General features: G+C 43.2%; 1 protein-coding gene across 1 annotated transcript in view; it reads left to right on the top strand.

Annotated features, from left to right (window-relative positions):
- Positions 1–14,606, top strand: part of ces2b (carboxylesterase 2b) — a 54,660-nt gene that overhangs the window by 19,018 nt on the left and 21,036 nt on the right. The window contains exons 8-15 of the mRNA XM_060915021.1: positions 5,083–5,184; positions 5,274–5,414; positions 9,164–9,241; positions 10,466–10,613; positions 10,681–10,830; positions 10,933–11,005; positions 11,652–11,812; positions 11,925–12,114. Of these exons, the coding sequence (XP_060771004.1) occupies positions 5,083–5,184; positions 5,274–5,414; positions 9,164–9,241; positions 10,466–10,613; positions 10,681–10,830; positions 10,933–11,005; positions 11,652–11,812; positions 11,925–12,114 (1,043 nt within the window). The remainder of the gene's footprint in view (positions 1–5,082; positions 5,185–5,273; positions 5,415–9,163; positions 9,242–10,465; positions 10,614–10,680; positions 10,831–10,932; positions 11,006–11,651; positions 11,813–11,924; positions 12,115–14,606) is intronic.

The following is a 14,606-nucleotide window of genomic DNA, read 5'->3' as shown; positions in this document are numbered from 1 at the left end:
TGAACATAAGTTTGGCTGTTTCAAGAGCAGAAGGGAGTTTGCACAGTGGTATGAAGCGGCAGGCCTTCGAGAATCTGTCAACTATAACCAAAATGACAGTGTTACCTTGAGACTCAGGGAGACCCGTGATGAAGTCGACTGCCACGTGGGACCAGGGATGCCGGGGAATTGTCAGAGGATGCAGGAGACCCTGGGGACGCTGTCGCGGGTTCTTGGTTCTGGTGCAGACCTCACAGGACAGGACAAATGACCTTACTTCCTTCTCCATGTTAGGCCACCAGAAGCGTCTTTTCAGGAAGTCCAGGATCCTCCGAGCTCCCGGGTGGGCAGTGAGAGGGGAAGAGTGACCCCATTGGAGAACCTTGGCCCGGGCTTGATGTGGGATGTACAAGAGGCCCGGTGGCCCCGTCCCAGGACCGGGGTCCTGGCGTTGGGCTCGTCGGACGGCCTCCTCAATACCCCAGTGGACAGGGGCCACAATCCGGGACACGGGGATAATAGGCCCGACTTCACTCTCCCTGTTAGTGGCAGAGAACAGCCTGGACAGTGCGTCAGGTTTGGTGTTCTTGGAGCCGGGGCGGTACGAGAGGGTGAAGTCAAACCGACTGAAAAACAGGGCCCACCTAGCCTGTCATAGGTTCAGTCTCTTGGCTTGCTGGAGGTACTCCAGGTTCTTGTGGTCAGTTCAAACCAGGAATGGATGTTGCGCTCCCTCCAGCCAGTGCCTCCACTCCTCAAGGGCCAGTTTGACCGCTAGCAGTTCTCGATCCCCCACATTGTACCGGGACTCCGCAGGACTCAGGCAGTGGGAGAAGTAAGCGCAGGGGTGCAGCTTTCCTTCCGAACGTTGAGAGAGCACCGCGCCGACACCACTGTCCGAGGCGTCCACCTCCATGATGAATGGTTGGGAGGTGTCCGGGAGGACCAGAATGGGTGCCATGCAGAAGCGGTGCTTGAGGTCTTTGAACGCCTTTTCCGCCTGAGAAGACCAGACATAAGATCCACCTGTCCCTTTGGTGAGGTCCGACATGGGTGCTGCTACAGAACTAAAGTTCCTGATAAACTTGCGGTAGAAGTTAGCAAATCCTAAGAACCACTGAACCTCTTTGACGGACTTGAGAGTGGGCCAGTCCCGGACGGCCAGGGTCTTGGCTGGGTCCATTTGGAGTTGGCCTGTCCGTACAATAAAACCCAGAAAGGAGACCTCGGGAACATGAAATTCGCATTTCTGGGCCTTGGCGAACAGATTGTTCTGTAGCAGCCTCTGGAGAACCTGGCAGACATGGTGGCGGTGCTCCTGCACGGTCTTGGAAAAGATAAGGATGTCGTCGAGGTAGACAAAAACGTACAGGTTAATCATGTCCCTCAAGACGTCGTTGATTAGGGCCTGAAAAACAGCTGGTGCGTTGGTGAGTCCGAAGGGCATCACCTGGTATTCGTAGTGCCCAGACGGGGTGTCAAAAGCAGTCTTCCACTCGTCTCCCTGTCGGATACGGATGAGGTGGTATGCATTCCGTAGGTCCAACTTGGTGAAGACGGTGGTGCCTTGGAGCAGGTCGAATGCTGTGGACATCAGCGGAAGGGGATATCGGTTGCGCACAGTGATCTTGTTCAGGCCCCTGTAGTCAATACATGGTCGGAGACCCCCATCCTTCTTGCCGACAAAGAAGAAGCCAGCACCAGCAGGTGAGGTGGAGGGTCGAATGAACCCAGAGACCAGGGCGTCTTTGAGGTATTCCTCCATGGCCTTGCGTTCTGGCTGAGAGAGGGAGAACAGTCTGCCCCGAGGCAGGGTAGTCCCAGGGAGCAAGTCGATGGCACAGTCGTAGGCACGGTGTGGAGGAAGAACGGCGGCTCTGCTTTTGCTAAATACCTCCTTCAAATCCCAGTACTCTGTGGGAACTTGAGATAGCTCGGTGAGATCAGGGGGCTCAGCAGGAGACACAGGAGAGCTAGAGAACAGACAAGGGGCATGGCACGCAGGGCCCCATTCCACAACCTGGCTTGTTACCCAGTCTATGCGAGGGTTGTGGCGGGTAAGCCAAGGAAGGTAGAATAACTGGGCACTCAGGTGAAGGAATCAGGTGCAGGGATATTTCTTCCTTGTGACCTTGAGACTGGAGGAAGACTGGAGAAGTAACTTGGGTGACTCTTCCATCACCTAACGCTTGGCCATCGAGGGCAGACACAGACAGTGGAACTTCAAGGGGCGCAGTCGGGACATTGATGCTTTGGGCGAAGTGGATATCCATAAAGTTTCCAGCCGCCCCTGAGTCTAACAAGGCTTGACAAGAGTGGATGGACTCACCTCAGGAGATGGAGACCGGGATGTAGATTCCTTGGCCAGGGAGTCCAGGAGAGAGGGTAGGCCCCGTCACAACCCTCCCTTGGCTGGACGGGGCGTTCCTTTTCCCAAGAGCTCGGGACATGATGCTCGGAAGTGACCAGGCTTGCCACAGTAGATGCAGCACTTGTCCCTCCTTCTGCGCTCCCTCTCGGCTATGGAGAGACGTTGGTGGCGTTCTCTAATCCTGTTGTCCAGACGAATAACATGTGAAATCAGTGTTTCGAGGTCACTTGGGCATCCGATAGAGGCCAGACCGTCTTTGATGAGGTCAGACAGACCGTGGTGAAAGCTGAAACCAGGGCAGTCTCGTTCCATCCACTTACTGCTGTGAGCGTCCGGAACGAGATGGCGTAGTCTGCGACGCTTCCTCCTTGCTGGATGGACATGAGCTTTCTGGCTGCATCTTTACTGATGTCTGCTTGATCGAAGACCCGAAGCATCTCTTCATTAAACAGTTCAAAATCAGAGCACTCAGGTCCCCGTCTCTGCCAGATAGCTGTTGCCCAAGCTCATGCCTTACCAGCTAACAAGGTTATCACAAAGGCGATCTTGCGGCGATCCGTAGTGTAGGTGGGAGGCTGGAGCTCAAAGGTGAGTTGGCACTGGGTAAGGAACTCCTGGCACTCACCGTGCTTGCTGTCATACCTCTGTGGTGCAGGAAGGCTGGGTTCACGAGGTGAAGGAGACAGTGTGGTGGGAGGCACTGGAGCAGGAACAGGAGCTGGATCAGGATGAGGAGATGCAGGCAGAGGTGTCAGCTGCGCCAGGGTTTTCCCAATTTGCTGAAGCAGTACCTCGTGGTGAGCAAGGGCCTCACATTGGCTGGTGAGCGTATGTCCATGGTCGCTCCGAAGCGTGTCAAAGCTGCCATAATTCCCTGAAGGTTGGCTGGGTAGACAGTTGAAGCAGCCTCTGCTGAGTCGGTCATGACGGAGTCTTTCCGTTAGGGTTTTGCTGGGATTCGAACCTGGTTCGCTGGTGTGATAATCCAGCAAACCCCCACTAGGCCACCAGGAGGATGACGCAAGTGCAGAGGCATGAGGCGGAAGTAGAAAAGTATCAAAAAGGTTTATTTACAATATTTACAGTCCAACAAGTATAATCCAAAAAACTCAGAAGATGAAGGGAAAAATAAGAAATAACCAAAGTACAAAACAAAAGCCAAAAAAACAGAAAAGAAAAGGCAAAAATACCAACGCTCAGAAGATCCAAAAACACAGTAAATATTAGGTCCAACAAGAAAAGCAAAGTGCAAAACCAAAAAGACAAGGAACACGGTACAGAGGAAACTGGAGCTAAACATAACAGCACAAAGACTCCGTGACAAGAGGACTGAACTCAGGGGTATAAATACACAAACTAAAATAGGACACAGGTGACACTAATGAGGACTAGGCGGGGCACAAGACACATGGAAAACAACAAACATAAAACACAGAACAGTGGCGGCCTCTAGAGGCCAAAACAAACATGACAAGAAAAGGAAATAACAGCGGCCTCTAGAGGCCAAAACAGTCCCAGTCCTAACAACCTGACTCTAATGCCGCTTTTCCACTACCAACGCGGCTGAGTTGGGCTGAGCCGTGCTGTGCTGAGTCGGGCTGAGTCGAGCTGAGCGGGGCTGTTGGAGTTGCATTTCGACTACAACCGCGCTGAACCGTGCTGGCTGGAAGTGGGTGGACACATTGGGTGGAGTTAGCGAAAGTGGGTGGACGTCACGTGATGTCGTTAAGCAGCGCAAACAGTGACATCAGTGAGCTTTTAAGCGGTAGTCTCACGACCCGAATAGTAAACAATAAACATGGGGGACATGGAGTCGTTAGTGTTGCTGGTCTTGGTTTTGTGGCTTGTTGTCACCGACAACACCAACAGATACTGGCAAGAGCGTATAGATGAGGCGAGGCGCATAAGGCTTCAGAAATTCTCGTAATTCGTAATTATTCTTCTTCCGGGTTTACGGTGTTTACAGATCCCAGCGTGCTCGCGGGGCATGTGTGGGCATGTGAGGACACTCCTCCTCACCAATCAGTGCACAGGGGAGTGTCTGCTCACGCCCCCAGCCTCACTCGGCTCGGTTTGGCTCGCTTCAGCCCCACTCCAAAACGGTGCAAGTTTTAGGGGCTAAGCAGGGCTGAAGCGAGCTGAGTCGTGCTGTTCTTTGGTCGTCGAAATGCGAGCCGTGTCGGGCTGAAGTGAGCTGAAGCGAGCTGAAGTGAGCTGAAAAAGGGTAGTGGAAAAGGGCCATAATTTAGCCTTCAAATTAACTGCTAATCCTAGAGATTCACATACTTTTGCCACAGTATCTGGTCACACCAGATACTGAAAGCAAAGGTTCACATACTTTTGCCACTCACAGATATGTAATATTGGATCATTTTCCTCAATAAATAAATGACCAAGTATAATATTTTTGTCTCATTTGTTTAACTGGCTTCTCTTTATCTACTTTTAGGACTTGTGTGAAAATCTGATGATATTTTAGGTCATATGCAGAAATACAGAAAATTCCTAAGGGTTCGCAGACTTTCAAGCACCACTGTATATGTCCTCCATGAGATCATGTATTATGATGCATAGCTCAGCCCTTAGTTTCACTGGAGTTTATTCATACAAAACATGAGTCCTCACATCTAACACTGCAGCTAGCTGAAGCTTATCAATATTTTTCTGTTACTGCATATTTATTTTCGATCAAAAAATATGTCAACTAAATTTATCATTGTCTTTCTCCTCAGTATGTGGCTAATGCATCTGGCTGTGACATTTCCAGCACAAAGCAGATGGTTGATTGTGTTATGCAGTTGTCAGAGGAGGATCTTTTGATGACTGCCAAAAATGTATGTCTCTGATAAACTACTGTAAATTTACTCAGAGTTACACTTTTGCTTGGCTGTGTTAATTACAGTGTTATTTTTGTTTTGGTTAGGATCCCCTGTTCTTTGTTGTGACAGTAGATGGCCGATTCCTTCCTAAACCTGTGGATGAACTTCTGCAGGACAGAGAATTCAGCAAAGTGCCATTTATTACAGGGATAACTGAGGAGGAAATAGGCTTTGGATTAATGAGCGTAAGTGACACACACACACACACACACACACACACACACACAGAGTATAAATCCTATGTATTTCTCGATCTAGAGAGTCTTGCAAAAGTATTCATCCCCCTTGGTGTTTGTCCTGTTTTGTCGCATTAGGCTGCTGGGCCATAGAAGGTTCACGCTGCACGCTGCATGCTGCACGCTACACGCGTGTAAAGAAAAGTGGACAAACGTAGCATGACTTGCTCTGGGCCATAGAACGGCGTTCACGTTGCACGCTGCACACTTCACGCGTGAAGCGTGAAATGAACATGCACACTTTTTTCTAGGCGTGAAGACGGAAATTCCAGTCAATGCATGCGGTCACCGCCGCGCCAGCCAATCAGAACGGGTCTAGGGAGATAACACTATGCTTTCAGGGGAAAACTTCAGAAAAAATATAATTGAATGGTATAATTGAAAAATAGTTCTTCATCGGGATTGTCAAGCAGATTATAGAATGTTCGGTGAAATTCACCACGGGTTTCTCTCAGAAGGAAGTGTTCTCGGCTCCAAATTCTGTTCCTTTTTCTCTTCCTCTGTCTCAGTAAAAGCAGAATGAGGCAATCGTCGTCATCCGAAGAGTCCATATTGTTGGTTACTCGGTCAAAGTAGAACAGACGCAACACGTGAACATCCAAGCATGAAGTTTAATGGCCCAGGGTCCGGTTCTTCACGTGAACGTGTAGCGTGCAGCATGCAGCGTGCAGCGTGAACCTTCTATGGCCCAGCAGCCTTACAAGCTGGAATTAAAATGGATTTTTGGGGGGTTAGCACCATTTGATTTACACAACATGCCTACCACTTTAAAGGTGCACATTGTTGTTTTATTTTTGCCCATTCCTCAAGGCAAAACTGCTTCAACTCCTTCAAGTTAGATGGGTTGTGTTGGTGTACAGCAATCTTCAAGTTATGCCACAGATTCTCAGTTGGATTGAGGTCTGGGCTTTGACGAGGCTATTCCAAGACATTTAAATGTTTCCCTTGAAACCACTCCAGTGTAGCTTTAGCAGTATGTTTAGGGTCATTGTCCTGCTGGAACGTGAACCTTCGTCCCAGTCTCAAACCTCTGGCCGACTCAAACAGGTTTTCCTCCAGAACTGCCCTGTATTTAGTGCCATCCATCTTTCCTTCAGTCCTGACCAGCTTTCCTGTCCCAGCAGATGAAAAAATCCAGGATATTTTATATATTGAAAATTTTCAATATCAAAATGCAAGATGGTTATTGGACAAATACTGCGAAAACGCCCGCCCACGGACTCCGAGCCTCACATGGGAGGGACATGGCAGTTTCCGCGAGGAGACTGGTGATTGGTGAAAGCAGCCGGATATTTTCTTTGATTGACAGCTCATTTCAATTATAGACAGGCAGCGGACAGTGTTGCCAGATTGGGCGATTTACCGCATTTTGGCGGGTTTTGAACATATTTTGGGCTGGATAACGTCAGCAGTATCTGGCAACATCAGTTCAGTCCCATGCGGATTCGCAAGTGCTGTGGTGTATTGAAAGAGATCAGCTTACATTTCGATTTCATTCATTACATACGGTTTCTACCAGCTTTTTTAGTTTGTGTATATTTTCATTGTAAATAAAGTGTAAATATAGTGTTGTCAAGTTTGCCATCTTAGTTCCAGAAATTTCGTTTATTTGAGTGACTGAACTTGAACTTGAGGGGGCTAGTCAGCTAGCAAGAAAGCTGCGCACGGATGCCAAGCATTGCTGATTTAATTTTGGCGAAGCCATTTGCCAGTCTTCCTTTCGAGGAAAAAATTAAAGAGCAGGGTAGACCAACGCCTCAAATTGACTTGGTGAAAAAGGTAGGGAATAATACTTGTTCCTTTCAGCTCTCCTGGTACGAGAAAGTGAATTGGCTAACAGCAAGTGACCCACATCAGCAACAGTAAATAGGCTACTTTAGTAATATGTCATGGATGGACCAAAAATATAGAATCTATTTAAAATGTTTATGCTGAGTATATTATATTGGAATATATATTTCTCTGGATATGAATTAAACACAGCTACAATTTGGAAAACATGTTTAAACAAAAACACAGCCGAGAACATTTCACACTACAGACCTGGATTAAAAGTGAAGGGTTATCAAAATTGTCAATAAAACATTTCTCAGTCAAAATAAGTAAAATATAGGGAACGTGTCATTGAATGAAATGTGTGGCACCCAGCTACTGCTGAGGTTCCTGACAAAGAGCTGCTTTCAATAATGATCAATTTTTAAACAACATGCCACAATTTTAAAATATAAAATGTTAAAATATACCCCTCCCCCCAACACCACCATCATGTATATTGGACAGTAGGCTAATGGGCCAAAAGAACCTGTTATTTCACAGTTTGTGATGCTGCCAACAATCAGCCAGATCAGAGGCAAGAGTATGGGCAAAATTGATGTTTTTTCTTTTAAAATCTGGAAATATCGTAACCGACCAGCCTCCCCTGTTTGAAAGACTACCAGCCGCCACTGGACCCGACCATGAGTAGAACTCACAGTCTCCCGATTGAGAGGCAGACACACTAACCACTAAGCCAAGTTGCAGTCCCCCCCCACAAAAGTTTAAAACTTCTAAGATAAGTTGAAAAAAAAATCTTTATTTATGAAAATAATAAAACTATTTCTCTACATATCCTCCATTTAAGTCTAAACATTTCTGCAAGTGGTGTTTCCATCAGAGAATTCCTTCTTTGTAGAATTCTAGGGGATGTCTTTCACACCTTTTGAAATTATAACATCGGTCTTAGAACTTTTTGACTTACCCTTGTGTGTGTGTGTGTATATATATATATATATATATATATATATATATATATATATATATATATATATATATATATATATAATTTATTAGTTTTTTGGGGTTTCTTTTTTGCATTTACTGAACTCAATCAAGAGATACACAGTATTTATACTGTAAACTCGAAATACTCATATTTTGACATGATTTTTTTTTGCACTACAGGCTACAGTTATCAAAATTAAAATAGAAAAATGCTTGAAACTTTTAATGTATTTCGTACAAAAAATGTGAGTTTTTCAACACGAGAAGATAAATTTCATATCTTCAAGCCAACGTGTGGTTTTCTTTTTATTATATAGACACATGCACAAACTAAAGGTACCCAAATTTTTCACAACTATTCATCAATTTCCTCATGAGTGAGGATGTTGAAAATGTTACTCAATGTCCAATGTCTCGGATGTAGTTCATATGAAAAATATGAGTGGCATATTTCTCAGTAAACACTCGTGTGTGTGTGTGTGTGTGTGTGTGTGTGTATATATCTATATATCTATGTCTATATCTATCTACCGTATATATGCGGGTAAAATTCGGCTTTGGTGGGTAATGACTTTAGTCTCACTAGCCACTTTGGCGAGTGGTTTATTCTGTGGTATGACAATATATTTTAATTGTAGTTTTCTCTGAAGGCATCTGATATAATAAACGCATTGCAATACAGGTTAGGTCAACTGGTGACTCTAAATTGACCGTAGGTGTGAATGTGAGTGTGAATGGTTGTCCGTGTCTATGTGTCAGCCCTGTGATGACCTGGCGACTTGTCCAGGGTGTACCCCGCCTTTCGCCCGTAGTCAGCTGGGATAGGCTCCAGCTTGCCTGCGACCCTGTAGAACAGGATAAAGCGGCTAGAGATAATGAGATGAAATGAGATTATGTAATTATTGATCACATCAGTAACTCAGAATGTATTCCCATAGTTCCTTGCTCCTACAGGATGGACTGAAGGACTGGACAGAGAGGATGTTATGTCACTGATGCCTTTCTTATTTCCTAATGTAAGTGAAGACTCAAATATGATTATATACAGCCTCTCATGCATGTAAAAAGCATCCTGAAACTTAAACTCTTGTGACATTGCATATGCATGTATATATCAATATACAGTTGAGTGCAATAGTTTACATACCCTTCGTCCAATATTATTTATTCAGAGGTTTGCATGTCACATTCTGAACGCAATATAAATTCTCTAATAACTTGTCATCCTAACATTTGCCTTTATAACAGCGTAAAATCCTCTGAGCGGGTTTAGATTAGACTAGATTAGATTAGATAGAACTTTAGGATCCTCTCAGTTAAAATGTGTTTTCATTTTTTATGGTTTTATCGGGGGGGGGACATAGAAACGGGTTCTGTCTATCCGGTCACATTTTTGTTTCTGGGCCATATCTTTAAAACTACTCAAGATATCGTCATGAAACTGTGTATGCATATCAAGCAACATGTGAACTGTTGCCTTTTGCTATTTTGGATTTTTGAAAAAAAGTATTTTTCAAATTTTTACATAAAAATAGATTTTGACTTAGTTTCTAAGAGCAATATTAGTTTCCGGAGGGAAAGATTTATGTGGAATTATTACTCTAATTAGTAGGTGAACTCATTAGATTTTGGAATTGTTTCAAACAGGATTAAGTTCTTAGAAAGGTCAAAAGTTTGGACACCTTCTAATTCAATGGTTTTTCTTTATCTTTATTAATTAAAAGACACTTCATGTCTTAAAGTAATGATGGATGTTGTTTCTCTTTACTTAGGTGAGCAGTTCTTGTCAATATGGATTACAACAGTTGTGGAACAGGGATATTTACTATATTTTTATTATTTACTATTTACTGTTTGATCTCAGATGCATTAAAAAGGCAAGAAATTGCACGAATTAACTTTCGATGAGGCACCTGTTAATTGAAAAGCATTCCAGGTGACAACCTCATGAAGCTGGTTAAGATAATGCCAATAGTGTGCAAAGCGTCATCAAGGTAAACAGTGGCTGCTTTGAAGAATCTAAACTATGAAACATATTTAGGTTTTTTTTAACACTTTTTTTAACCACATAATTTCATACATGTCCCATATGTATTTCATAGTGTTGATGTCTTCAGTGTTGTTCTACAATGTCGAAAATAGTCGAAATACAGAAAAACCTATGAATAAGTAGGGGTGTACAAACTTTTGACTGGTACTGTATTGCATGTACTAATTTCTCTGTTATGTATTTCCTTCAGCCTAGTGATAAATGGCTTCATGAAATAGTGATGCATGAGTACCTGGGAACCACGCACGATCGAGTTAAAATCCGAGAGGGTTTCAGAGAGATGTATGGAGACGTTTGGTTTAATATTCCTGCTCTTAAAGTAGCAAAACATCACAAAGGTAAAGTGCATTACTTAACAATTTGCAAACATTTGAAATTTGTTTAATTAATCTTTTTAATTGCTAGAATCTGGAGCACCAGTTTACATGTATGAATTCCAGCACACTTTCAATGAGCTCCAGAAAAAGAGGCCGAGCTTTCTAGGAAGTGAGCATGCAGATGATCTCGGCTTTGTTTTTGGTGCATGTTTTTTAAATGGTCACCTCAAGATAGATGGTGAGTTGAAAATAATAGTGACTTTTTTTTTTAAACAACCATGCATTCATGCAATTTTCAAGACCTGAAATGAGTTCAGATCTCTCTCTTTCTGTTGGTCAGGTCAGTTCACAGAGGAAGAAAATAAACTATGTAGAACTGTAATGGCCTACTGGGGGAACTTTGCTCGCACTGGGTGGGTAAATTCCTTGTCTACCATCTCTTAAATGAGAAGCCCTAGATCTGTAGGGCAGATGTGGATGTTACACATCTCATTTCATTATTTCTAGCCGTTTTATCCTGTTCTACAGGGTCACAGGCAAGCTGGAGCCTATCCCAGCTGACTACGGGCGAAAGGCAGGGTACACCCTGGACAAGTCACCAGGTCATCACAGGGCTGACACATAGATTCACATTCACAGTCAATTTAGAGTCACCAGTTACCTAACCTGCATGTCTTTGGACTGTGGGGGAAACCGGAGCACCCGGAGGAAACCCACGCGGACAACATGCAAACTCCGCATAGAAAGGCCCTCGCCGGCCTCGAACCTGGACCTTCTTGCTGTGAGGCGACAGCGCTAACCACTTCACCACCGTGCCGCCGATGTTACACATAAAAGGCTAAATCACATCAGTGGAGTAATGGCCTTATATTTTTTTAACTGAATTTAACTAAATAATTAGTTGTTGCTACTTAACGGTTTATCAAAGTATAAAGTTATGTTCTGTGGTCACAAAGTACATGTTTAGTTGAAAGCCTTCACTTTTGGCAAAAGAAAACATTTTATCCTAAAGATGCAGTTATTACTTACCCAATTTTCTCTGTGTCTGACCGTGCACAGGTCTCCGAATGGACCAGGTCTAACCCCATGGCCGGAGTTTGGAGCTGAAGCTGAGTATCTGGGCATTGGCCTGGAGCAGAAGCCTGGAAAGAACTTGAAGCAAAAGCACTATGAATTTATAGCCCAGACTCTACCATGGTTAAGGCGTGAGAAAAAAGATGGTACAGCAGCTCTAATGGTTTAAAATCACAGTTTGCCAAAGCCTTTTTCAAGTTTTCACTTTTGGTTACTTTATCATGTATCCTAAATTTTCCTGCCTGGCATTTTTAACAGGCCCAGTTGTGCAGACTAAATATGGAGCTCTAAAAGGTGAGCCTGTGATAGCTATAGGGAAGAGCACAGTTGTCTACAGCTACTTGGGTGTGCCATTCGCAAAGCCACCAGTGGGACCTTTAAGATTCACTGCACCCCAACCTGCAGAACAATGGGAAGGAGTAAGAGATGCCACAAAACAGCCATACATGTGAGAATTTTTATTCCCATTAGTTTCATTCCAAGTAAGGACATGTGAAAGTGGTATTATTATTATTAATTTTTTCATATGACTGTCCAACAACTTGCTTTGGCTCATGTGCCATCATTTATGCTTCAGTCAGTATTCATTAAATCTAGACGGCCTTTCGATTTCATAAAGTCGTTGAAATTTAGTTCCCTCTGAAATTTGGTCATTGTGATATATGTTTATTTCTGTAATATCTAAAAAAAAAACAGGCCATTCTGTGGCTGGGAAGTTATTTAATTTGAGGGGATTCCCTAGCAAATAATGTGCATGAAATCACTCGCTTTGTGCAGTCAAGCAGACGGGAAAGTCCGGTGTGCGCATGCGCAGGTTTACCTTTTGGCGTTGTCATCTTCTTCTTTTTTTTAAATATATTTTTGTCAATTTTCAAAGTAACAAGGAATATACACACACACAAAAAAAAAAAAAATACTAATAATAAATAAAAAAATAAAAACTAGACACAAACCATAACATACCAAAACAAAATACTCAATACACATAAAAATAATAACAACTTGACACAAACCATAACATGTCAAAACAAAGAACGCGCAAAGAGGCTTAATATAATGTCAGAGTTGAATGATCACTTAAGTGCATCAAATATGCCAGAATAGGTACTCTTTAGGGGGGTTAACTACAGGTTCAAGTACTCCAGGATAGGTCTCCATACACCATAGAATTTCTGTAAGTTGTCAGATATCTCCTATCTCAGTTTTTCAATGTGGAGGACTCCTACCAGCTCCCTCAGCCAGGCTTCAAACTTAGGTGGTGAGTCAGATTTCCACACTTTCAAAATGCATCTCTTTGCTATGACCATACCATAAGCCACCACCGTACTAACATTTCGACCCATGTTGTCCAAAGTGTTAGAGATGCCAAGTACAGCGGTTTCAGGGTCAGGGTCCAGATTTACTTTAAGTGCATGGGAATACCATCTGAAAATCGAACACTAGAAATTCTGAATCTCAGGGCACAGCCAAAATTGGTGTGCAAGTGTGCTATCTGATTTCTTGCACCTTTCACACGGGGGGAAGTTTGGGGAAAGATTTTATGCAGCTTAACCTTTGAATAGTGTAACCTGTGTATGACCTTAAATTGAATCAACTGTAACCTAGCATTAACTGAGCAATGGTGAATGTCATTTAAAGCTTGTTTCCATATTTCATCTTGAATCGTGATGTTAAGATCAGCCTCCCACATTTGTTTAAATTTAACAGCAGGTTCTGCAAGTTTGTGAGAGAAAGTACAAACCAATTTTGAAATCAAACCTTTCGCTTCGGGTGGGCTAAGTAAGAGCTTAAAAATAGCATTTTCTTCTGGCAGGGAGTCAGATGATGAAATATTTTGTCTTATGTAATGACGTAACTGTAAATACCTAAAGAAGTTTGATTTTGGCAGGTTTTTTTTTTTTGTAATAATTCAAATGAACATAGGTGTTTATTAACATAGAGATCTTTAATGGACCCTATTCCTTTCCTACTCCATTCCTTAAAAACTGCATCTGTGTTTGAAGAGAGAAAGGCATGATTATGCCATATGGGGCGTGCACTGATGTCTTTGGAAGATCACAAAATTTTCTGATCTGCATCCAAATTTTTTGAGCATTAGATATCGTGTAATGCTCTCCCTTACAAGAGGCTCTCAGCCTTGGTGATGAAAAGAGAATTGCCCTGAGGGAGGTTTTTTGGGGTAGACTTTGTTCTATTGCTAACCAGGATGGTATCTCAGTCCGTGGATCAGGATTATTAGCCAGTTGCCAATATACCATCGCTCTGCTATTAGCGGCCCAGTAATAATCAAGTTTCAAATCAAATCAAGTTTATTTGTACAGCACTTTTAACAATAAACATTGTCGCAAAGCAGCTTTACAGAATTTGAACGACTTAAAACATGAGCTAATTTTATCCCTAATCTATCCCCAATGAGCAAGCCTGTGGCGACGGTGGCAAGGAAAAACTCCCTCAGACGACATGAGGAAGAAACCTCGAGAGGAACCAGACTCAAAAGGGAACCCATCCTCATTTGGGCAACAACAGACAGCCTGACTATAATATTAACAGTTTTAACAGGTATAACCCTCAACTGTCCTCATGGGGCCGTCCTTCACAGGAGTGGGGCGATAAAACTCCGACTGTAGGAATGTAGGAAACATGGTAGGCCTAGGCCTCCAAATTCCTTTGGCTTTTGAAGATGTTGTTTAGAGATTCTGCGTGCCTTATATCCCCAGATAAATGGTAAAATCACAGAGTCAATCATTTTGAAAAAGGACATTGGGATAAAAATTGGGATGTTTTGAAACAAATAAAGGAATCTTGGCAAAGAGACCATTTTAATTGTATTTATATGGCCTATCAATGACCGAGGCAATGTTCTCCATTTTTCAATATTCTTTTTCAGGGCGTCTAATCTCAACATGAAGTTATATTTAAAAAGTAACTCTGGTTTTTTAG

Source organism: Neoarius graeffei, chromosome 2 (genome assembly GCF_027579695.1).
Source record: "Neoarius graeffei isolate fNeoGra1 chromosome 2, fNeoGra1.pri, whole genome shotgun sequence".
Classification (NCBI taxonomy): domain Eukaryota; kingdom Metazoa; phylum Chordata; class Actinopteri; order Siluriformes; family Ariidae; genus Neoarius; species Neoarius graeffei.
The sequence above is the reverse complement of the archived record's forward strand: the minus strand, read 5'-3'. Positions and strand labels throughout refer to the sequence as shown.